The sequence below is a fragment of the Chiloscyllium plagiosum genome, unplaced genomic scaffold (assembly GCF_037043375.1).
Source record: "Chiloscyllium plagiosum isolate Xiang-an unplaced genomic scaffold, Cpla_swu_hap1 HiC_scaffold_7, whole genome shotgun sequence".
NCBI classification, from domain to species: domain Eukaryota; kingdom Metazoa; phylum Chordata; class Chondrichthyes; order Orectolobiformes; family Hemiscylliidae; genus Chiloscyllium; species Chiloscyllium plagiosum.
Window position 1 is genome coordinate 3,237,437 of NW_028270145.1, and position 23,797 is coordinate 3,261,233.

Below are 23,797 nucleotides of genomic sequence, written 5' to 3' on the forward strand. Positions count from 1 at the left end.
CCACTGATGCCCACATCCCATGAATGATTTAAAATTTTTAAAAAATCAAGTAAATTTGACAGGCATGGATCTTCTCTTCATGAAGGCATACTGACCCTGCTTGATCATGTTATGTATTTATAAATGCTGAGCTATTGCTGTTATTGTAATACATTAGAATATAATAAACACTTATCCAATAGCAGATTTTCAGTTAACTGGCTTATAGTTACCAGTATTTTTTTAAACTCCTTCCCTTATTCAATAAAAGTGTCATGTTAGCAGTTTTCCAATCCTCTGGGATTTTTCCAAAATCTAAGGATTCTTGAAAGATTATTACCAGTGTTTGTTCTATCTCTGCTCCTTCGTTTAGTATCCTATGATGCATTCCATCGGGTTCTCTAACTTGTGTGCTTTTTAAAATATTTTAGATGGGGCAACACACCAGTAGATGAGGCAATTCACTTTGGCCACCATGACATTGTAACAATCCTTCAGGAATACCAGAGCAAGTACATGCCCACAGAGGACTCGAACAATGGAAAAGAAAAACCCTCCAAAGAGAACTTAGATAGCATGGTATAGTTCAATATTATCAAACTGTAATTTTGTTCTGAATTATCAAAACTAAACTGAAGTTTGAAATTTGTAAAAGTGTTGTATTTTTTTTCAAGCAATTATATTCTGGTGTTTTAGGCTTGGAACTTTTTTGATGTAGTCTTAGAAAATTGTAGGTAAAATAGAAAGGATTGCCAGTATTCAATTCGGGGCCTGAGGTCTGACTCTTACATTGAGTTCATTTTATCATGTTATGTTAGTTACAAAGAAAAGTAGAACAATCTCCGTGTGAATTTAAGATTTCATATGGCTTCTAATCAATTATAAAATTGCCATGAAGTCCTGAACGATTATTAATAGTGGTAATCAGTTTAAATCAGTCAGACACTTGGGCCATTAATACTGGGAAATATCCAGCTTTAGTAAACATGTAAGAAAATTATAGCTGGTGTATTCTGTAAGTAACCCGTTGGAAGCATCCCTGTAAAATGTGAATATTAGTATTCAGTATTAGGATTTTGTCCAGATGTTTTACAAGTAGAGCCTATTTTACTTATTTTGAAATGTGTATTGTTCCAATCGTGTAAAAGTGTAGCAGTGAATCAACAGTGCAGTCAGCAGTAACAGTACATATTTGTTTACTAAAATTTGTTTACATTTATTAAAAATACATTCAATATTAGTATCATGGCTAAGAAGTATAAAAGTCCAGATTCTAAGTGTGGGTTATGTAACTGTTATGTTGCCTTTCAGTAGATTATTGCTTTGACATTATCCATTTAGTATAATTTTATTAATTTATTTTTGATTTCCTGTCAAAATACTGTTTCATTCACTAATTTACTTTTCCCCTGCCTCTTATAAGGTCCACTAAATGGAAGAGGTTTCATGTTTCATTACTGTAAATGTTTGTAAGTAAAGGTTTCAAACAAATGCAAATGATTCAGTGTCAAAAACATTGTACTATCAAATTCACAATTTTTTCTCAGAAATAGGAATACTTCCAAAGATTTTCCTAAATTATCAGCAATTTTGGAATAAATATTCTTGAAAATTTAATTTTGACATATGTAAATAGTTACTGGCATTTTGAACATTTTTTAAAAGTAATAATGCAAGATTTTTATTTTTCTTGTGTTGGAACTTGTCAAATATAGTAATGTATTTGAAAACTTAGGAATGCTGTACTTCAGAAAAAAAGATGTCATTACTGCTTTTCAGGGTAATTAGATTGTTATTTGTATTAAGATTTGACTATTTAATACAACTTAATTCCATTGGGTCATATTAATAGTCTCTGAACTTTACAAAAGGAACCAATTTCAGACTGGTATACATACGGTACGCTGTTTTACTTCCTGTTGGGGATTGGGACGAAAATATTCAGCCTAAGATTCGCTCGTATCGATCCGAATTAAAGAAAATGACTTGCACCACATAAGCCTTGAGTCATTGACTGTTTATTTCGTGAGCTTACGGGAGTGACTTGTGACCATCGTGGTCGACATGACTCTCCCTGTGAGCTCACAAAATAAACAGTCAGTAACTCGAGGCTTGTGTGGTGCAAGTCATTTTCTTTAGTTTGCATCGATGCAAGTGAGTCTTCGGCTGGACCTCTATTGTAAGAGGTTACCGGACCTTTCCCTTTTTGACTTTTTATTCAGCCTCCGAGTCAGCGGGTTTTATTTGCGAGGAGTTGGCGGGTTTATTTGCGAATAGTCAGCAGGATGATTTTGCGATTACTCGGCGGGTTTACTATTGCAACAAAACAGGATAAGCTGTCCACCGCGGGCGGTTTTCTTTTCTCTTCTGCTACTAGCTGAAATTAGTACATTTGGGCTGTGTATAGGCTAGTGTTTTAAAACTCATACAAAGCTATCAGAACTAAAACACTAACCTCTACACAGCCCAAATGTACTTTATTTCAGCTAGTGGCAGAAGAGAGGAAGAAAACACCTGCGGTGGACAAAGCTTATCCTCACGATAGTCTACCCACCGACTACTTTGCAAATAAAACTCAACGACTCAGGGAGGCTGAAAAATAAGTCAAAAAGAAAAAAGCGAAAGGTTCAGTAACCTCCTACAATGGAGATCCTGCCGGCCATGCCAAACTGTTGGGGATTGGGACGAAAATATTCAGCACGTATCGATCCGAATTAAAGAGAATGACTCGCACCACACAAACCTTGAGTTATTGACTCTTTATTTCATGAGCTCACGGGGACAAACAAGTCGACCACGATGGTCACAAGTCACTCCAATGGGATACAGAGAGTTGTGTGATTATATAGGTTACAATCATTTAACAATTATCGAACTGTTAATTGAACCTAAATGAGTAAGTTGGCTATTGGCCCAGTCGCGTAGGTAGACAGTGCTAGTTAGTATTTGATAAGCAATGTTGGTATAACAATCAATTCTTGTAAAGAACATTCCCATGCTGGGAAAGAGTTCACTATCAGGTGCTAGTACAGCTACATGGTCAGCCATCTCGCTGAGCCTGGGAACATACAGCAAATATGAAAATTTAAAAGGGATTCCAGGCTTTAATATGTGACAAAATTGCTGCTTGGGTGATAACAAATCTCCCACACATACGATACAGGCATAAACTGAGTTGAATCAAAAGAACTGTGAATGCTGTAAATTAGAAGCAGAAACAAATTGCTGGAAAAGCTCAGCAGGGCTGGCAGCATCTGTGAAGAGAAATCGGACTTAAGAGTCATAGAACCTGAAATGTTAACTCTGATTTCTCTGCACAGATGCTGTCAGACCTGCTGAGCTTTTTCAGCAATTTGTCTTTATAAGTTGAGTTAGTTCACATTGTAATGATTACCTGGAAATACAATTAATTTTCTTTGTAATAGGATTTATTATAGAGTACTTGAAAATCTGTCAGACAAAACAGGAAAAGACGTTTGAGCCCTCAGTCTGCTTCTTCCAGAGACCATATGCAATGTACTTGAATTGACCAGCCTATTTAATCATTTGAAGTTACACCTTCACACCTAATGATTGAACAAAATTATAATGTTTTCTGTTCCAGTTTCTATTGGGGAATTTGACTTGATTTTCTTTTCTCCTATTAAGAAGCTTGAAGCATACAGACTACATCCAAGTACTGTGGAACCATGTAGTTAACCTTGAAATTTACAAAAGTAAATTTGCATTTAATTTCCATATAGTTCCATATATATTTCTTAATTGCTAACCCAGTTGCAGCATTCGAGAGTTTTCTGGTGCCATGTTTTGTGTGAATCATTTGTATTTGTGTAGGATTCCAATTTAATACTAGCATTTGATGCTTAGTGTTGTGCTGAAAAGACGTGAACTGCCGAAGCTTGTTTGATGCAATTGTCTGTGTCCATGTATGTAAATGCTTAGAATCTTATTAGATGGATAGCATTTCAGCATACTTTTGTTAGTTTGAATTTTAAAATATATATTTCTATCCATTGCTGTAATTGCAGTGTGTATTGCTGCACTGTAAAATGGATCTTTTTAATAATTGTATATGTCATTGATGTAACAGTCAAACAGCCTGCTCATGCTTCTGTCTTACGCATTATAGGGCAGGACTAGTCTCTGCTTATGTTTAAACTGCTATTGAGACTGTGACTGTAATTGTATTTTTCCACATTGTGACATGACTGCCTTTTCAAGCATGGAAGATTGATGATGTTTAATGTACTTGCTAACTTGCAATCTATTTTCAGTGCATTGTTCCATATTTCAATCTGAAATTTTATTTTTGAAGTATTGCTGGCAATGCAGGGTATTATCTAAAAGAGGCAAATCAAGTGTGTTAAATACACAAATAAAAACTCAAAAGTTTTGTATTACATTTTTTCATATGCACCAAGTGTAGTGGTCACATACAAAATGATAAATGCTAATTATAACTTTGGGATACCTATACAACTGACCCTTTCCTGTGACTCTCCCCCAACCCAGTTACTCCATTCCCCACCCACCAGCTACCCCTCACCAACTTACATACTTTCCTTCCCACCAATAGTTTTGCAAATTTGAACTATTTAAATAGCAGGTAGTGCCAGAAAAGGGGAGTGTAACTTCTATGAAGATTCTCTGTGCTGCTCCCTATAAGGATTCCTAGATTTGTAACACAACTTTGCATAATAATTTTATGCATCGTTATTATTGATTTTTTTATTGGCTAGCATTTGTCAGTAACAATCTGGAGTGCATCTGTAGTAGAGATTTGTTTATTAAAAAAGCTCACGTCCTCATTTTCTTCTTAATATATCTATGGAAGATGCTTTCACTTGTGATGTAGTTATGCAAAAGTAATGAATTTTCACATTTTTAAATCCATATCATTTTAAGTTATTCCGCTGTGGACAATGATTTCAACTAGGAACACTGATTTTTTTTTTTTCTTTTTCCTCCCAGCTGGCCATTAAGTTGAACTGAAATTACTTTTCTAGAACTCTGGCAGACTTCAGCTAATTTACTGAAGTAAAACTGAGTCTGGGGATTTCATGATCTACAACAGGTGATATTTTTACTAACCAACCTATTAAGCCTTTGATTTTTCTCATTTCCAGATATCACTGCAAAAATCTTGTCCTGTGCTTTTCCACTGCTAGATTGTAAACTTTGAGAAGCTTCATTTCTGAGTCAGCTTTTCAATTGTACAAATGAAGCATCCTGAACATGGAATAGACAAACAAACATTTTGGCTTGATTTTTTAATTTATTCATCAACTGGACATACCTCATGTATTGAGACTCATCAAGTTCTAATTGGCAGTTATCCAATCTCTTGCTTCCTTAATCTCCGAATCAGATTGAGAGTTGAATCTGAGGGTTCAGACTTACTTAGATAATCACTCTGGTAATTTGGGTGGATAAATGCTAATTATAACTTTGGGATACCTATACAACTGACCCTTTCCTGTGATTCTCCCCCAACCCAGTTACTCCATTCCCCACCCACCAGCTACCCCTCACCAACTTACATACTTTCCTTCCCACCAATAGTTTTGCAAATTTGAACTATTTAAATAGCAGGTAGTGCCAGAAAAGGGGAGTGTAACTTCTATGAAGATTCTCTGTGCTGCTCCCTATAAGGATTCCTAGATTTGTAAGCATGCTATCAGTTTCTCCATCTGGTTCAAAAGAGTGGACGTAAGTAATTACAACTTTGTCATAACCTGAGAGAGTTACCAACCCACATACAAAGGTTTGGGCCTTTGTTTTACTCTGCATATCACAGGCTATCCAATTGGATGTGAAGTAAGCCACAGGTAGGATGACTTCTAGTAATGTTTGACTGTAAAACTGCATGGCTTCTCTGTTCCTTCACTATGATTGTTTTTATTCCATAGTAGCATTTGTTTAAAAATACTGGTGTTTTATTGCCTTGAAATTTTGAAGCAATGGTGATTGTGGAGCTTCCTGTGAAAATTTTATGTATATTAGTATTTTTAATGTGCTTTTCCCCTAAACACTAACTTTTGCTCTTCTAGGCCTGATGAGAAAAACAATTTTGTTTTCACTGCTGTTCCCTTGCAGGTATAAGTTTTAAAAACTTCAGTCAATTTGACCAATAATCCTCGCCTTTTTATGCAAGCAAGATTTTCAGTAAGGAGCTTGCTTTTCTAGTGCTGAATTCTAAAACTGAAGTCTTCAGATACAGCTGAGCTTGAGATTGTTAGCTGAGTTGGGCAAAAACAAATAATATTTTTAAACAAATAACCTTCAGGAAATGCTAGGGGATGTTGATGGTATTAACTGCTAAATCTCCAGGGCTTGATGCTCTGCATCCCTGAGTACTTAAGGAAGTGCCCCTAGAAAGAGCAGACACATTGAACATTTTCCAGCATTTTGTAGACTATGAAAAAGTTCCAGTGAACTGGAGAATAGCTAATGTAACCCCATTTTTTTTTTAAAAAGAAAGAGGGAGAGCAAATGGAGAACCATCGACCAGTTAGGTCAACATCAGTGGTGGGGAAAATGCTGGTATGAATGATTAAGGATGCATTTGGAAAGAGGTGACAGAATTGGTCCTAGTCAGCATGGATTCACTAAAGGGAAATCATGTTTTGACAAGTTATCTGGAATTCTTTTGAGGATGTGACCAGTAGAGTGGACAAAGGTGAATCAGTAGATGTTATGTCGTGGTTCTGTTCACTGAGCTGGAAATTGTTGCAAACATTTCGTCCCCTGTCTAGGTGACATCCTCAGTGCTTGGGAGCCTCCTGTGAAGCGCTTCTGTGGTGTTTCCACCGGCATTTATAGTGGCCTGTCCCTGCCGCTTCCAGTTGTCAGTTTCAGCTGTCCGCTGTAGTGGCTGGTATATTGGGTCCCGGTCGATGTGTTTGTGGATGAGTGCCATGCTTCTAGGAATTCCCTGGCTGTTCTTTGTTTGGCTTGCCCTATAATGGTAGTGTTGTCCCAGTCGAATTCATGTTGCTTGTCGTCTGCGTGTGTGGCTACTAAGGATAGCTGGTCGTGTCGTTTCGTGGCTAGCTGATGTTCATGGCTGTGGATCGTTAGCTGTCTTCCTGTTTGTCCTATATAGTGTTTTGTGCAGTCCTTGCATGGTATTTTGTACACTACATTAGTTTTGCTCATGCTGGGTATCGGGTCCTTCGTTCTGGTGAGTTGTTGTCTGAGGGTGGCTGTTGGTTTGTGTGCTATTATAAGTCCTAGTGGTCGTAGTAGTCTGGCTGTCAGTTCTGAAATGCTCCTGATGTAAGGTAGTGTGGCTAGTCCTTTGGGTTGCGGCATGTCCTCGTTCCATTGTCTTTCTCTTAGGCATCTGTTGATGAAATTGCGCGGGTATCCGTTTTTGGCGAATACCTTGTACAGGTGTTCCTCCTCTTTTTGCAGTTCTGGTGTACTGCAGTGTGTTGTGGCCCTTTTGAATAGTTTCTTGACGCAACTTCGTTTGTGTGTGTTGGTACAGAGAACACCGAACGGAGAATTCACCACAAAGGTATACAAACACAGACCAAGTCCTGAACTATGAAAGCAACCACCCCAACACACAAACGAAGTTGCATCAAGACACTATTCAAAAGGGCCACAACACACTGCAGTACACCAGAACTGCAAAAAGAGGAAGAGGAACACCTGTACAAGGTATTCGCCAAAAACGGATACCCGCGCAATTTCATCAACAGATGCCTAAGAGAAAGACAATGGAACGAGGACATGCCGCAACCCAAAGGACTAGCCGCACTACCATACATCAGGAGCATTTCAGAACTGACAGCCAGACTACTACGACCACTAGGACTTATAATAGCACACAAACCAACAGCCACCCTCCGACAACAACTCACCAGAACGAAGGACCCGATACCCAGCATGAGCAAAACTAATGTAGTGTACAAAATCCCATGCAAGGACTGCACAAAACACTACATAGGACAAACAGGAAGACAGCTAACGATCCGCATCCATGAACATCAACTAGCCACGAAACACCACGACCAGCTATCCTTAGTAGCCACACACGCAGACGACAAGCAACATGAATTCGACTGGGACAACACTACCATTATAGGGCAAGCCAAACAAAGAACAGCCAGAGAATTCCTAGAAGCATAGCACTCATCCACAAACTCCATCGACCTGGACCCAATATACCGGCCACTACAGCGGACAGCTGAAACTGACAACTGGAAGCGGCAGGGACAGGCCACTATAAATGCCGGAGGAAACACCACAGAAGCGCTTCACAGGAGGCTCCCAAGCACTGAGGATGTCACCTAGACAGGGGACGAAACGTTTGTAACAGATTTTCAGCTCGGCGAACAGAACCACAACAACGAGCACCCGAGCTACAAATCTTCACCCAAACTTTGAGTAGATGTTATGTATCTGGACTTTCAAAAGGCTTTTGATAAAAGTTCCACAACAAATTAGTGAGCAAAACTAAAGCTTATGTTATCAGAGATAATGTCTTTTTCCGAGTGGCAGGTGGTGACAAGTGGGGTACTGCAGGGTTCAGTGCTGGGACCCTAGCTGTTCACAATATAAACTAACAATTTGAATGAAGGAATTGAATGCAATATCTCCAAATTTGCAGATGACACTAAGCTGGGTGGCAGTGTGTGCTGTAAGGAGGATCCTAAGAGGCTGCAAGACTTGGACAGACTGGCTGAGTGGGCAAATACAATATAATGTGGAATAATGTGAGTTCATCCACTTTGGTCGCAAAAAAAAAAACAGGAAGGCAGATTATTATCTGAATGGTGGCAGCTTTAGAAAGACCTGGGTGTCATGGTGGAACAGTCGCTGAAGGTTTCCATGCAGGTGCAGCAGATGGAAAGGAAAGCTAACAGCATGCTGGCTGTCATAGGGAGAGTATTTCAGTATTGGATTAAGGATGTCTTGCAGTTATACAGGGCCTTGATGAGGCCACACCTTGAGAATTGTGTGTTGTTTTGGTCTCCTATTGAGGAAGGAGATTCTTACTATTGAGGGAGTCCAGTGAAGGTTTGCTATACTGATTCCTAGGATGGCAGGACTAACCAGAAGAAAAACTGGACAACTGGGCTTGTACTCGCCAGAATTTACTAGAATGAGGAGGGCATCTAATGTAAAATCCTGATGGGACTGGATGCATTAGTTGCAGCAAGAATGTTCCTGATGTTGGGATAGTCTGGAATGAGAGGTCACAGTCTAAGAATAAGGGGTAAGGTATTCGACTGAGATGAGGAAGCATTTCTTTACCCAGAGAGTTATGAACATGTGGAAGTCTCTCCTACAGGAACATATTGGGACCAGTTTGTTAAGATATATTCAAGAGGGAGCGAGATGTGGCCCTTGAAGCTAAAGGGATCAAAGGATATGGAGAGGAAGTGGGAATGGGATAAGCAGCCATGATTAAATTGAATGGTGGTAGCAGGCTTGAGGGGCTATTTTTGTTTCTGTTATTGTTACAATATGTTCTAAGTACTAATATTACAAACACAAGGACTGTGGTAGAACACAAAGCTGATCACATTAATGTTCTCTGTCTGCTGCAGTGCAATTCACATTTGGATTGCTTCTGTCCTACTGGTTGATTTTTCTATTTAATACAAAACTATCATTCGGATATCAAATTGAAAATGAACCCCCACTATTAATAGATTTAAGGTATGAACAGTGAAGTGCGGTAAACCAAATAGGTCTTAAAAAACAGGATGAAAATTTTTTTCACATTCAAGCAAGTAATGGTGACAGTTGTTTTACTTTGTGCTGACTTGTTTGAGATGCAACATGGACATGACATAGTGTGCTGTGGTTGGCATATTGAAAGGCCATGGTTTCACTGCTTATTACTTTGAATCTGTTGTCACTTAGTGTGGTAATCCCAGACTTTTTTGAAATAGTCACGATGTTAAATGTTCTGTCAGTGCCACAAATCCTCAAAGAATTGTTCAATATCAGTAAAACGTGACAATATCACTTGCTTGAACATTTCCAAGTTGTGTTGTAGAAACACAATAGGACAATTAATGTAACTATCCATTTACATCAAAACTGAACCTGTTCCATAAGAGTATTCTGGTGCTGTTTCAAATCAGACAAAATTATAGGAAGTAGTATTTTTGTCATTAGACTGTATCTACATAAAGGGCATTGTTGCATTATGTAGCATTTTTAGCATAGGGAAACATCTTAAGACACCTAACAGCATTTTGAGTCAAAATTGATGTTGGATTAAGGAGGTATTCAGACATATGACCTGAAAACTGGGCAGAAAGATAAATTTAAGTGCCCTAAAGATCAATGATAAACAGATGCATGTCAGATTTAAAACTAAGGACTTGAAGGGTACAGCTGCCACTAGTTGAAGTGGAAAACGCACACGAGTTGGAGGAAGCTAGTATTCTTAATGGACTGAAGCTGGTTACACAGAATGAAAGATCAGAATAGGAGCTCAATTTTTAATTTGGTATTGGAAGACCAGGAGCTCATTAGGATAAGGAGTTAGATCAGTGAACAAGAATGATGGCAGGACAACTTGATGTGAGCTGCAATACAAGTAATTCTTTTGGGGGAGGATTGGAACAGGGAAGCTGACATGGAATACTGGAATAATCAAGGCTGAAGGTTCCAACGAAGCTTTCACTAACAAATAAGCAGATGACAATGAGTGAGATGATAAGCAGTCTTAAGGATGGTAAACAATGTTTGACAGTTAATTTTGATGGGATGGGATGGGACAGACAGACTCGCAAATTGCCAGTGGGCCCTTTTACAAGCAACCAAGTAACTACTCAAGTTCTGAATTTAATCTAAAGTGTACTTATTAGAACCAAAGTTGGCATGAACAATAAAACAGAGGAGAAAGCACAAAGGTCCTAATGGGCAACTGAGGGTAAAGTTGAGCAGGAGGAGAGATTGATGAGAACTGCAAACTCAAGAGCCATCTTTCAAGTCTTGAAAAACAAGGGGAATTGGGTAGGTTTACTTTAAGGAAAAAACCCAAACATCTTGGTAATTGAACAGCCAAAATTTATTTGTATGGAAATGAGTTCAAGAAAATGAAAGTGATACAAATACTCAATGTAACTAAAACATTACATGCAGTAGCTACTTAACTTTTAAAATGTTTAACAAAATGTCATTATTTACAATGAAGCTTCCAAACAACAACGTCACAACTTGCGGATCCACAGCTATGAAGACCACTCTTGGTTAATTTGGATAGGCTGAACACATCTTTTTTTAAAAAAAAACAAAATTAGTATTGAAAGACAGAATTAGTTCACTGACAATTAAAAAGGCATTTGTTTTTATGGAGCAATATTTAAAATTATTTATAATACTTATTGTCCTTCATCAGAAGTAGTCGTTGTTTCAAACTAATTAATCTTAAGAGCCTGAGCATGGTTTAAAGTCAGATCAGGCACTTAAGAACCATGTGGCTGATCAGCTGTTTCTGCAGGGATGTCATCTGGCTAATTAGAGGTGGCCTGCTCTTCAATACAAACTGTACTATTAGGAGCTGTGGCCACTGGTTGTACACACAGCCCCAGATTAGGGAACTGGTCTGGAGACTTCAAAATAGGAGCAAGATCGCTGGGTTAAGTAAAAATTACCCCAGGAAGAGGAGGGGGGGGGGGGGGGGGGGGGGGAGTAGTATAAGAAGAGCAGGGAGCTCTTCCTTTCAACTCTTGAACTGTTCTAGAATCATAGAATTCACAATGCATTCACTGCAGCTGCAACTTTAAAAATCCTAGGATGCAAGTCATTGGAGGGAGATAGCTTGTTGAGAAATTATATTTTTGAAGCATGCAAGATTGAGGACAAAAAAATGGAAACTGGAATTTCTTCACCCTTCAAGAGCAGAACATTGAGACAAAGGCTAATTTCAGAATTGTTCTGGGCAACAGTGATGGTGGGGTGAGAGAAAGAAATGTATAAATTAGAGTTTAGATAAATGCAACTTGCCACTAGTCCCATATTAAGTTAGTTTACGTTTCTATATTAGTTCCACCCACTTTAAAATTATTAGCATAAAAATATAAGTTTCATCTATAGAAAATTAGGTGACAAGTTCTGCTTGAATTTACTACATAATCACTATTGTTAAGAACAAATAATTGATGTATAGTAAACGATGCATATTATTGAATGCAACAAATAAATCTAGCCATTCTTATTAAAAACTTACCACTGTGTCAATGTCTGAAGGACTTAAGTGGCGCTCCAATTCGCCAAAATCCTCCACAGACATAGGCAGAAGATTTTCCGTTGACTGCAGTCTTGAGGGATGACTGTAAACAAATATAGATAAATGATTAAGAGGGAAGGAAAAAGAAATTAATGCAATATCCAGGAGGTATTTGCCTCCAACAGTTTATCATGTTGAGTGGATCGAATTGGCTGAAGACTGGTACCTGTGATGGCAAAGGCCACTGAAGGAGGTGGAGATGGATCATCCACTTGGTACTTCTGGCTGAAGATTGCTGTGAATGCTCCAGCATCATGTTTTGCACTGACAACATGTCTTCCATCACTGAGGATGGGGCTATTGGTGGAGCGTCACCCTCTATTCACAACTGGATGGGGCAGGACCGCAGAATTTAGATCTGATCTGTTGCATTTGTGGGATCACTTACTGCTTATGCTGTTGGCATGCAAGTAATCCTGTTTAGTAGCTTCACTAGGTTGACATTTTTAGGTATGTCTGATGCTGCTCCTGCCATGCCCTCCTGCACTGTACACTGAACCAGGGTTGATCTCCTGACTTGATGGTAATATTTGAGTGGAGGATATGCTGGGCCATGAGGTTGTAGGTAGTGCTGGAATACATTTCTGCTGCTGCCCAGTCTTCAATTGCTAGATCTATTTAAAGTCTGTCCCATTTAACACCGTGCTTGTGCCATACGATACAAAGAAGAGTATTGTCACTGTGAAGACTGGACTAATACTATTGTGAACAGATCCATGTGCAGTAATGGACAGTTTCAAACAGTGAAAAAAGTTATACTCAATTTCAGACTTTATAAAATCTTTTTCATTTTAAAAAACTGAACAAGTTTAAAGGAAATTTAAAGTGTCGAAGTAATCTCTGAAAAACAATATTCCACTTACGACTGTGTAGTTAATAGTTTCCCCTGCTCTATTGTCCTAAGCTGTATTCCTGATAAAGGGCTTTTGCCTGAAATGTTGATTTTACTACTCCTCAGATGCTGCCTGAACTGCTCTGCTTTTCTAGCACCACTAATCCAGAATCCCAAATCCCTATTCCTATTTTTTTGAAAAGCCAGTTTGTCAGCACAATACAATCAGTGACTGGTTACAAATGAAGAAAGAAAATAACTTCATGATGTAAACAATTTGAAAGAGTACAAACAATATCTGTGAATGCAATCTGATATGTTGACTTCTCCACCTCTTGTTGCTGCCTGGCTTGCTGTGTTCTTCCAGCATACTGCCTGTCTACTTTGGATTTCAGCATCTGCAGGTTTTTTGTCTCTAACCAATTTTCTTACTATAGCACCTGCTCTCCTGGCACAGAATCCAATATGTTCATTGCAAAAACAAAAATCTTTGCTACTGTTATATCCACCTTGGCCCTCTACCTTCTCTCTCAGGTACAGTTGTAAGATTGATCAATTTAAATGTAAGAAGCAAAATGCCAATGCATTAAATTCAGGATCAGCAGTAGACTTAAGTCAAGCATTTTTAAAAAATCACATTTAAAATAAAAAATTGAACAGCAAAGCATAGTATATACAAAAGCAACAGTTCTTTTGTAAAATTCCTGGGATTTAAAAAATACTGACCAGTCTTTTATCAAGCAGGCATCTGTACATAAGTAAATCTATGTTTATAACCCTTTCATAGGCTCTTGATAGAAACTTACAAAATTGAGAGGTATGGATAGAATACATAGTTGGAGTCTTCTCCTCCCCTCCCCCCCAAAAGTAGAAATGTCAATTACTAGGGGATATGTTTAAAGAAAAAGGGGATAAATTTAAAAAGGACATGAGGCAAGTTATCCCCCCCCCCACACACAGCATGTTAAGTGCATGGAATGCACTGTCAGAGTACATGGTGGAGGCAGATACTTTAATAATGTTTAAAAAGCATCTTAATAGGGAAATATGGATAGAGAAGAATTTTTTTTTGTTTAGAAAAGCATTTGTTTGGTGCAGTATTGGTGGGCCCCAAGGACCTGATCCTATGCTGTACTGTTTGTTGTTAAAAGACCACACACTTTTAATCATTTTAACTTCGATCAACTCTGTCCTGGTCTTATTTCATCTGCTGCTCAAGCTCTTATCCGTACTTTTGAAATCTTCAGATTTGACAAAGCTCATGCGCTCCTGGCAATATCCTATACTCTACCCTCTGACAGAGTTTTGGATGTTCTCCAGTTTAATGTCCTAATTCAAACCAAAATCCAATTCAACCATCATCCCCTGTTGAGTATAAAACAAGGTTGATTATAAAATTCCCATATTATTTTCATATCCATCCATATACTCACCCTTCCACCATCTCTAATCTCCTCCAGTTCAACAACCTTCAGACATCCAAATTAAATACTGCAGATGCTGCCAGCCCTGCTGAGTTTTTCCAGTACTTTTTGTATCTCCATCCTGAAGGCATTTGTGCTTTTCTAATTCTGGCCACTTAAGCATCTATGATTGCAACTGTTCTTTCCTTTGTTGCCATACCTTCAGCAGGCTGGGCCCTCAGCTCTGGAATTTCTTCCTAAAATCCTTTTGCTTTTTTCCTAAACCTACCCAGTTGCCCTAATATGCAAAGACATACTGTTTTGTAAAAAAGTAACAATTTTATTGCTTTAAAAATTTATACAAATAGGTGTTGAGATATAACCAGTGAGTTATTTGAAATTCCAATAATTATTAACATAACCCTTCTTGAATTCCAATCCATAGAAGAAAAATGCCAAATCTTTTTATACTAAACTATCACTATTGCTCAACCTTAATATTCCAATCCAGGTACAGAAGCTAAAAGTCTGACTTTTTGTTGTAGCCAAGGCAGATAAAGTTCTGCGTGTAGTTAATACTGAATGTTTCAACCATTTGAACAACAGCACCACCTACAGTGAAGAGAGGCAAGGTCAAAGTTTGGTTACTTGATTTCAATTGTAATAGGAAATGCAATAATTTAAATAATGCAGGATCGTGCAGCATGTCTAAAAGTAATATTGTTCTCCTACATCTTCCTTTTTCCTCAGTCAAGGATTCCTTTTCACTGTAATCAACAGGGCCCCAACCACACCCACACTATTTCTATCTCCATACAAGATTGTACCTCGTTGTCACTTTCCACATCAACTGCCTCCAGTGTAAATGCACCATCCTTTCCTGTCTTAGCATTCGAAAGGGACAGCTTCCTCAATAACATCCTTTTCAGGTTTCTACAGGGCCTTCTAAAGCAAGCACAGAACATGAGCTGCTATCACCTCCTTTCCCCCTGTATTTCACTGTCCAGAACTGCAAACTTAAACAAGTAATTTACTTTTACTGCTTTCAATTTAATATGCTGTATTCTGCTCACAATATGGTCTCCTCTACATCAGTATAACCAATGTTTCGCTAAACAATTCCATTCAGTCTGCAAATGGACCCTGAGCTTCTGAATACTTTCTGAAGCCCTTCTGTCCTCAGCATCTCACACTATTCTAATGAAGTTCAGGAAATGCTATTCATCTTTTAAAATAGTCATGTTACATTTTAATTTCAAGAACTTCAGATCAAATCATGGGTTCCATTTCATTTGTTGTAAGATCTCATGCCCAAATCCAAAGAAAGTACTAAGAAAACAAATTACAAAATTTTTGGACTTTTTTGGTCCCATTACGGACTTTTATTTTGGTCTTTCCTCGCCTCTGGATTGGTTTAGAATACTCTTTCATCTCTAACTTCTAGTTCGGACTTGTAAAATAAAGTTGGCAATGCAAAACAATTCTCTCCACAGATGTTAACCGACTGAGCACTTTTGTTTTTGTTTTCAACTAACTTACCTTATTACCCATGTCATGAGTAAACAGGTTGAATACAAAACACCAAGTGTGACAAAATAGGCCTGTATAAATAGTATAAAATATGCTGTTTATTTTTAATTTGTGTATTTGAAATCATTCTATACTGGCAGCTCAACTAGTGATAGCAAGTGACTCATTAGATATTAATGCAATTGTTATTGGAAAATCTAAGCATTTAATTATATCCACTAAGTAGTAATGAAATGTCCAACATGGTTGGTTACGTCAGAAAAATTACACTTTATTTTGTACATAGACCATGAAACTTGGTAGAACAGAACAAAAAGAAAATTCATCCTTATGTATGAGAATCTTTGTACATGTAATTGGAAAAGATTAAGGCACCCATTCAAATAAAAATTTCACTTCCTTCATCATGAACTACTTTGTTCTAAATGACTCTCAAAGACCAAGATTAAAAATTGAACAACGACCATCTGATTTTTCTAAAACACCTATTTTTAGTTTATTTTACTCTAAGAACTTGCACTTTAGAATTATAAATTATAAATTTTATATTTGCAACTTGATTAGGAAGCTTAAAGGTGACAGAACCCGGAGGGGGCAGTTACCATATATATTAGAATTCACCCTGCAGTTGAGAGGGAGAAGCTGGAATTAGATACAACTGTAGTTACCTTTACTCCGTTGCAATACTGAGACATGAGGGAGGAACTGGCCAGAGTTGATTGGATAGGGAGTCTAGCAGGGAAGACAGTGCAGCAGCAATGGCAGAAGTTTCAAGGAGAATTTGGAAGGCACAGTGAAAGAAGAAACATACTGTATGGGGATGATGAGGCAACCATGGCTGACAAGTCAGAGATTGCATAAAAGCAAACAAGCATAGAGTGTGGATAGCCTTTAAACTTGAGCAGAGAATAACTAGAAAAACGATGTGGCAGGGGTAAGCTAGCAATAAATAATGGTATCTAAAAGGAGAGAGAGAGAGAGAGAGAGAGAGAAAAAAGAATGGATATTGGACTGCTGGAAAATGAGGCTGGAGTAGTAGTAATAGTAATGGGAAACAAATGCAGAGGAACTGAAAAGGTACTTTGCATCATTTATCATAGTGGAAGACACCAGCAGCATATCAAAACTTCAAGGGCAGGGGTCAGAGATGAATATGGTGGCTAAGATAATGATGCTGGGGAAGCCAAAACATCTGAAGGATAAATCCTCCGAACCAGATGGACTAAATCCCTGGGTCTGAAGGACATAGCTGAGGATATTGTAGAGGCAGGAATCACTGGAATTATGGTCCCACAGGACTGGAAAATGGAGAATGTAACACCCCTGTTAATGGCAAGGAGGCAGAAGGAGACTATATGCCAGTTAGCCTGACTCAGTCCTTGGTAAAATTTTAGCCTGTAATGAAGGATGAGATTGCAGAGTACTTTGAGGCATATTTTACTATGCATTTCCGTCAGCACAGGTTTGTCAAGGGGAGGTTATCCCTGACAAATGTTAAAATTCTGAGAGGAGGCAACAAGTTAGACAAATGCGAGCCAGTGGACGTGATCTAATTGGATTCTAGGAGGCTGCTAAATAAAAGTCAGTATGTTCGGGGCAAGATACTGGCATAGACAGCACACTGGCTAACTGGCAGAAAGTAGATAATAGTGATAAAGGGATCTTTTTCCGAATGGCAGCTAGTGACTAGTGGAGTTCTGCAGGGTTCATTGCTGGGACCACAACTATTCATGTTATACATTGGACAAAGGAACTGAGAGCACTGTTGCCATGTTTGCAGATGACAAAGATTATTGGAGGTAGTGCTAAACAAGTGGGGAGGCTGTAGATGGACTTGGATAGGCTAGGAGAGTGAGCAAAGGATGGCAGATGGAATACGTGGGAAAGTTTGAGGTTATGCACTTTGGTAGGAAGAATTAGACAAGTAGACTATTTTCCTGATATAATTAAATGCTTAGATTTTCCAATAACAATTACATTAATATCTAATGAGTCACTTGCTATCACTAATTGAGCTGCCAGTATAGAATGATTTCAAATACACAAATTAAAAATAAACAGCATATTTTATACTATTTATACAGGGCTATTTTGTCGCACTTGGTGTTTTGTATTCAACCTGTTACCTTATTACCCATGTCATGAGTAAAGTTAGTTGAAAACAAAAAAAGTGCTCAGTCGGTTAACATTTGTGGAGAGAATTGTTTTGCATTGCCAACTTTATTTTCCTGACTTAAGTCTTAAGCACAAAGGGACTCTCTTAAGATTAACATGCAAGTTCAGTTGGCAGTTAGGAAGGCAAATGCAATGTTAGCATTCATTTCAAGGCGGCTAGAATACAGAAGTAGAAATGTACTGCTGCGGCTGTATAAGGCTCAAGTCAGACCACATTTGGAATACTTTGGGCCCTATATCTAAGGATGGATGTGCTGGTTTTGGAGGGGGTCCAGAGGGAGGTTCACAAAGATTCCAGGGATGAAGGGCTTGTCATAAGAGTGGTTGAGGACTCTGGGTCTGTACTCGATGGAGTTTAGAAGAACGAGGGAGAAGCTGATTGAAACTTACAGTACAGAGGAGTCTCTATTATCTGAACATCAATTATTCAAAAATCGGATTATCCGAACAGGATCTGAAGGTCCCGTGAAACCACTACAACAATGATGTTGCTGACAATGGTGCCACCATCACGTCTTTTGTTAACTGTACAGGGTAAATGAGGGTTACCTGCACTGAAGATGATGTGCAAATGTTGCAAAGAGGTGTTAATGACACTGGTGCAACAATCTGAGTCAGTAAATTGTTGCAGTGTTGAAAGAATTTTAATACATTAAAAAAAAAGTTAAAATGAACAAAATCAGTAGAGTCATCATTCCCTCTGACGTTTCAGAGTTCATATCTGGTCTAACCAATCGGGTTTGTTGTACGTACTTACCATGTCTGAAGAGAAAGCGGACCACAGTGACAATTGAATAGAAAAACGAGATTTCACAGCATTCTGGATCGTGGTGAAAAGGTATCAAAGATTGCACAGGAGTACAACGATGGAATAGGGATAGTATCAGACATCAGGAAAGCAAAGATGGCGATTGAGAAATTCATCAGCCAAAGTGACACTGCAAATGCTCTAAAAAGAAAATCCATGAGGTCAGCAAAGGATAAAACAACTCGACCAAACTGTGTTTTTGTCATTTGCACAGCAGTGTGTAAAGGGAATTCCCGTATCTGGCCAGATACTAGAAAACGTTGCCAGTTTCCATGAACGATTCCACACTGGTGAATCTGGTCACAGTATCATTGGGCTGGTTACAGTGCTTCAAACATTGTCACGGCACTAGGCAACTCAGCATTCTTGGAGAGTGGAAGGCTACAGGTAGAAACTGCAATCCACCATTCATGAAGGAAAGTATGAACCTGAGCAGTTGTACAATGCTGATGAAATTGGATTGTTTTGACGTGCACTGCCAGATTAAAAAAAAACTTGAATCTACTGTGGAAAAGCAGGTGTCAGGACAAAGTGCAGACGGATCGCATCAAGATTTTTTTCTTGGGTGAGCACCACCAGCACTCTAATTTCCACTTAACTGCATCAGGTGATAGCTAATCCCTGTTGCTTCAAGAACTGTGACAAGACCTCATTTGCTGTGAAGTACCAAGTGTAAAATAAGGCGTGGATGACATATCCACTTTTCTCATCCTGGTTCCATTAAGATTTTGTCCCTGCTGTCAGATCACATTTGGCAAGCGCTGGACTCCAGCAATGTGCCCTTCTGTTTGTTGACAACTCAGGGTCACACTCAAAGGCAGCCAGTTAGAATCAGCAGACAGAGCTATCAAGAGTTTTTTTAAACCAGCCAACACCACTTCAATGTTACAGCCGCTTGATCAGGGAATCATCGCAATTATGAAAAAATATCATTGTAACATGCTGTCCTGGGTAAAGATAATACAGAGAAAGAACGACAGGAAATTATGAAGACATTCACAGTCAAGGACACTCTGTTCACGCTTGCTGAACCTTAGGACTGCATCAAGCCATTGACAACCGCGGAGTGTTGGTACAATGGCTTGTGTGCTGGGAGCCGTGCCAGTGAACAGGACACCTGTCCAGAACAAAGACTAAGCACTGACATCACCGAAAACTGCAGACAACTGAGTTTAGGAGACTTTGTAGAGACTGAGATTGATGCTTGGGTGAACTGTGACAACGCCAACAGAACAGAGACACACTGTGCTGATCAGATAGTCAATATAGTCACAGAAGAACACCAGGAAAGTGTGGATGGTAAGGAAAATCTGATACCCTCACCTTCTCCAGACCCAGTTAATGAAGCTATTGACAGTTTGCAACTTTTCATGGAGTAGTACGAAGCACAAGGCGAAGTCGATGCCGTTAAGTTGCTGCAACTTCGCCAAATGTTATCACTGGCATAAAAAGAGACAGCAGTTGGATATTTTCTTCAAATAATAACCAACCTCCACTTCAATGAATTTTATTTACTGTACAGGTACACAAACTGATGTGCAAAATGTCATGAATGTTTAACTGATATCCAGTGTTTGTACAAATTTTAGCAACTGAATGAAATAAAAACTGTAAACTTGCTTTTTAATGCAATTGCGTGCAGTGCAGCTTCCTTAAAGGTCAAATCAATTAACCCAATAATCAATTATCTGAACGAAAACCTGCCTACCCATCAATTTTGAATAATCAAAGTTCCTCTGTGTACCGAAAGGCCTGGATAGAGCGGACAAGAAGAGGAGGCTTCGACCAGTAAGTCAGACTAGGAGTTGACAGGACTACCTCAGAGTGAAGGGAAGTTTAAAACCGAGATGAGAGGGAATTTCTTCAGCCATAAGTTGGCGAATCTGTGAAACCCATTGCCTCAGAAGTCTGAGGGCCAAGTCATTGAGTCTATTTAAGGCAGAGGTTAATCTATCTTGATTGGTAAGAGAATTGGGGAGAAGGCAGGAGAATGGGGTTGAGAAACATATCAACCATGTTCAAAAGCCCTAATTATGCTCCTGTCTTATGGTTTTGTATAGGAAAGGCAATAAACAAGATTATGCATATATTAAAATAGTTTGGAGGAAAAGATGACTTATTAGAGGTTACTTACACTTCAGATACAGAGATCAGTTCAGTCTTTATATAACCACTGGTCTTGGAGTCATCTACATCCATAGGCTCTGAAGCTAAAGGAGAGGAGAATCAATGATCTTTAGTTTATACCTACTGGTGATGGCAGACTGTCAAACTACATTGTCAGGCCAAGTCATGTGGACCACTCAAACTATACCCATTTAACAAACATCGGGACAGCACGTCATAGGAATCAAACTGTTCTAAATGACCCAAGAACAGAATGTGGTCCCTGAATGAACAGCATCTGAGTGACAAACAGCAGTTCCAAAAGCCAAGGAGAAATTGGCTGTTTAGTATTAAATATCAGAGATGCAGCAGAATAACTGATAGGTGGTTGTGGAGCTTTGAACTGAAGATGAGGAAATCAAATGATATGGAAATATTGTATTTTCTAACACAAAACTAGGTGGGAGTGCTATAGAGGGTGCCTTTAGAGCAATTTAGACAAGTTGAGATAGCAGAAAATGTATTGCAAATGCAGCAAGACGTGAACAAATGTGAAGTTATCCATTTCAGTTAGAAAATAGTGGTAAATTATTATTTAAATTATGATCGTTTGGGAACTGCTGAGTTACAAAGGACTTGTATGTCCTTGTGCAATTGTCACTAAAAACAAGCATGCAGGTGCAAGTAGTTAGGAAGAAAGGTAAATGATATTGGCCTTCACTTTCTGATTAGACCTCAAAATTTTACATTTAATGTTTACCTCACTCTGTGTGCATCTTCTCTGCAGCTGTAATTTATTGTATTGTTCGCTCTGCTCTATTTCCCTATGCAATTGGAAAACATGATCTGCCTGTATTGAATGCAAAACAAAGCTTTTCACTGCACCTAAGTACATGTGACAATAATAAATCAAATCAATGTGGATAATCCATTCAGCATAGATAAGGCCCTTTTGGCCCATCGAGTCTGCACTGACAACTACCACTAAAAGTACACTAATCCTCATTTCTTGCACTTGTCCCATATCCTTGAATTTTGTGATAATTGAAGTACTCATCCACATTTTTTTTTAAAAACTTTGTATGGTTTCCTATCTCCACTATCTTTCCCAGCAGTACATTCCAGATTCCCACCACCCAATGAGTGAGAAATCATTTTCCCAAATCTCCTCTGAATCTCCTGCCCTTTACCCCAGAACTATGCCCTCTCATGATTGAGGGTCAATCAAGGGGAACAGCTGCTCTCTCTTCATCCTGTCCATACCCCTCAAATCTTATACACCTCAATCACATCCCCCCTCAGGTCTTTTCTGCTTTAAAGAAAACAATCCAAGCCTTTCTAATCCTTTCTTATAGCTCAATTTCTCCATCCCAGGCAACATCCTGATGTATCTTTTCTGTACCCCCTCCAGTGTCATCACTTCCTCCCTATAGTGAGGCAACCCGAACTCTACACACTAAACCAGTTGCGGTCTGACCAATGCTCTGTACAACTCCAATATTACCTCCTTGTTCTAATTCTCTATGCCACGACTGATGAAAGCAGGCATCCCATACGTCTTCTTAACCCTAACCTATTCACGTGCTCTGCCAACTTCAGGGAGCCATGAAAAATTACCTCGAGTTCCCTCTTTTCTCCAAGCTACCCAGTGTCCTGCCATTCAATAAATACTCCCTCATTTTGTTTCTTCTTCCAAAGTGCACCATGTCACACTTATCAGGATTAAATACTAATCTGCCACTGGTCTGTCCATCCGACAGACTATACCTTCCTGTAACCTATAACCATAGTCTTCACTATTAACCACTAACAGTCTTGGGTGTTGTCTACAACTTTGCTTAACATTTCCCTTCCCCCCCCCCCCCCACTACCCTTTGTGTTCACTTACTTAGCCAGTTTCTTAGCAGTCTCACAAAGTTTCCCTCAATTCCATGTGCTTTAATCTTCTCAATCATTTCAACCAAGATGTTTAATTCTATTGCACCAATTATTATTCCAACTTAAAAACAGACAATCTTACTTCACGACCAACTATACTTACGATCTTTTGGCCTGGAGTAATATTTTCCAAATGCTTGATCTTTTGGGACCTCAGGATACAAATACTTTAATGGATTTTCTGGAATATTTTCAGCTGCCATAACTTTGTAATTACGAATGATGTCTGGGAAGGTTACTGCTGACAGTTGATGCTTTGTGTATGGCTCCACTGAGTGAAATTGAGATTCATCTGGGAGGGGAAAAAAAAGTTACACATATTTGCAGCCTAGATGATGGTGCTAGCAAATGATATGCTACTTAAGGGACATTCTCAACCCAGTGGATTGTGACACACAGGTGAAGTTTCTTTAAAAAACTAGCATTTTTAAAAATGTCCCATCAAAAAAAATACAGGCAGTCCCTGGATTTGCAAAAGTCAATTTGTATGCTAGTCAAAGCACAACACAGGACAATATAAAACATAAGTACAGAATAGATGTTTAAAATTACACACCTATATGGGACTGTATTTGTAAGTACGGTCAGCCTAGCAACCCAGGGTGCTGTTCAGAAGGAAGGAGGTTACCCCTATCTGGGAGAGGGAAGGGGTTCCTCTTATCAGGCAAGGTGAATGAGGGCTGTCCCAAAAGAAAGATTGATATCTTGAAACTGAGTCCCAACATGACATGCAGCCCATTAATTACATTACCACTCAGTTTATG

The 23,797-nt window shown here is 38.8% G+C and overlaps 2 protein-coding genes and 1 long non-coding RNA gene across 8 annotated transcripts in view; 2 read left to right on the forward strand and 1 right to left on the reverse strand.

Annotated features, from left to right (window-relative positions):
• The window catches only part of LOC122551255 (glutaminase kidney isoform, mitochondrial), a 119,427-nt gene extending 117,428 nt beyond the window's left edge, over positions 1-1,999 (forward strand). Inside the window, exons 18-19 of one of the 3 annotated variants that reach the window (XM_087988676.1) lie at positions 411-558; positions 1,403-1,999. In XM_087988676.1, coding sequence (XP_087844802.1) covers positions 411-558; positions 1,403-1,411 — 157 coding nt within the window. In that variant the 3' untranslated portion in view covers positions 1,412-1,999. Of the gene's footprint in view, positions 1-410; positions 634-1,402 lie in introns of those variants that run through there. The other 2 variants (XM_087988675.1, XM_043692870.2) reach the window with 2 other exon arrangements.
• A 13-nt stretch (positions 2,000-2,012) lies between these two features.
• Positions 2,013-20,621, forward strand: LOC148149542 (uncharacterized). Its single transcript, XR_015757576.1, has 2 exons — positions 2,013-5,053; positions 18,894-20,621. It is a non-coding gene; the product is annotated as an uncharacterized LOC148149542 (long non-coding RNA).
• LOC122551254 (signal transducer and activator of transcription 1-alpha/beta-like) overlaps positions 11,003-23,797 on the reverse strand; it is a 44,826-nt gene continuing 32,031 nt past the window's right edge. For 2 of the 4 annotated variants that reach the window (XM_043692866.2, XM_087988672.1), the window contains exons 21-24: positions 23,137-23,325; positions 21,124-21,199; positions 12,182-12,284; positions 11,003-11,226 (exon numbers count right to left, since the gene is read on the reverse strand). In XM_043692866.2, the coding sequence (XP_043548801.1) occupies positions 11,203-11,226; positions 12,182-12,284; positions 21,124-21,199; positions 23,137-23,325 (392 nt within the window). In that variant the 3' untranslated portion in view covers positions 11,003-11,202. Of the gene's footprint in view, positions 11,227-12,181; positions 12,285-21,119; positions 21,200-23,136; positions 23,326-23,797 lie in introns of those variants that run through there. The other 2 variants (XM_087988673.1, XM_087988674.1) reach the window with 2 other exon arrangements.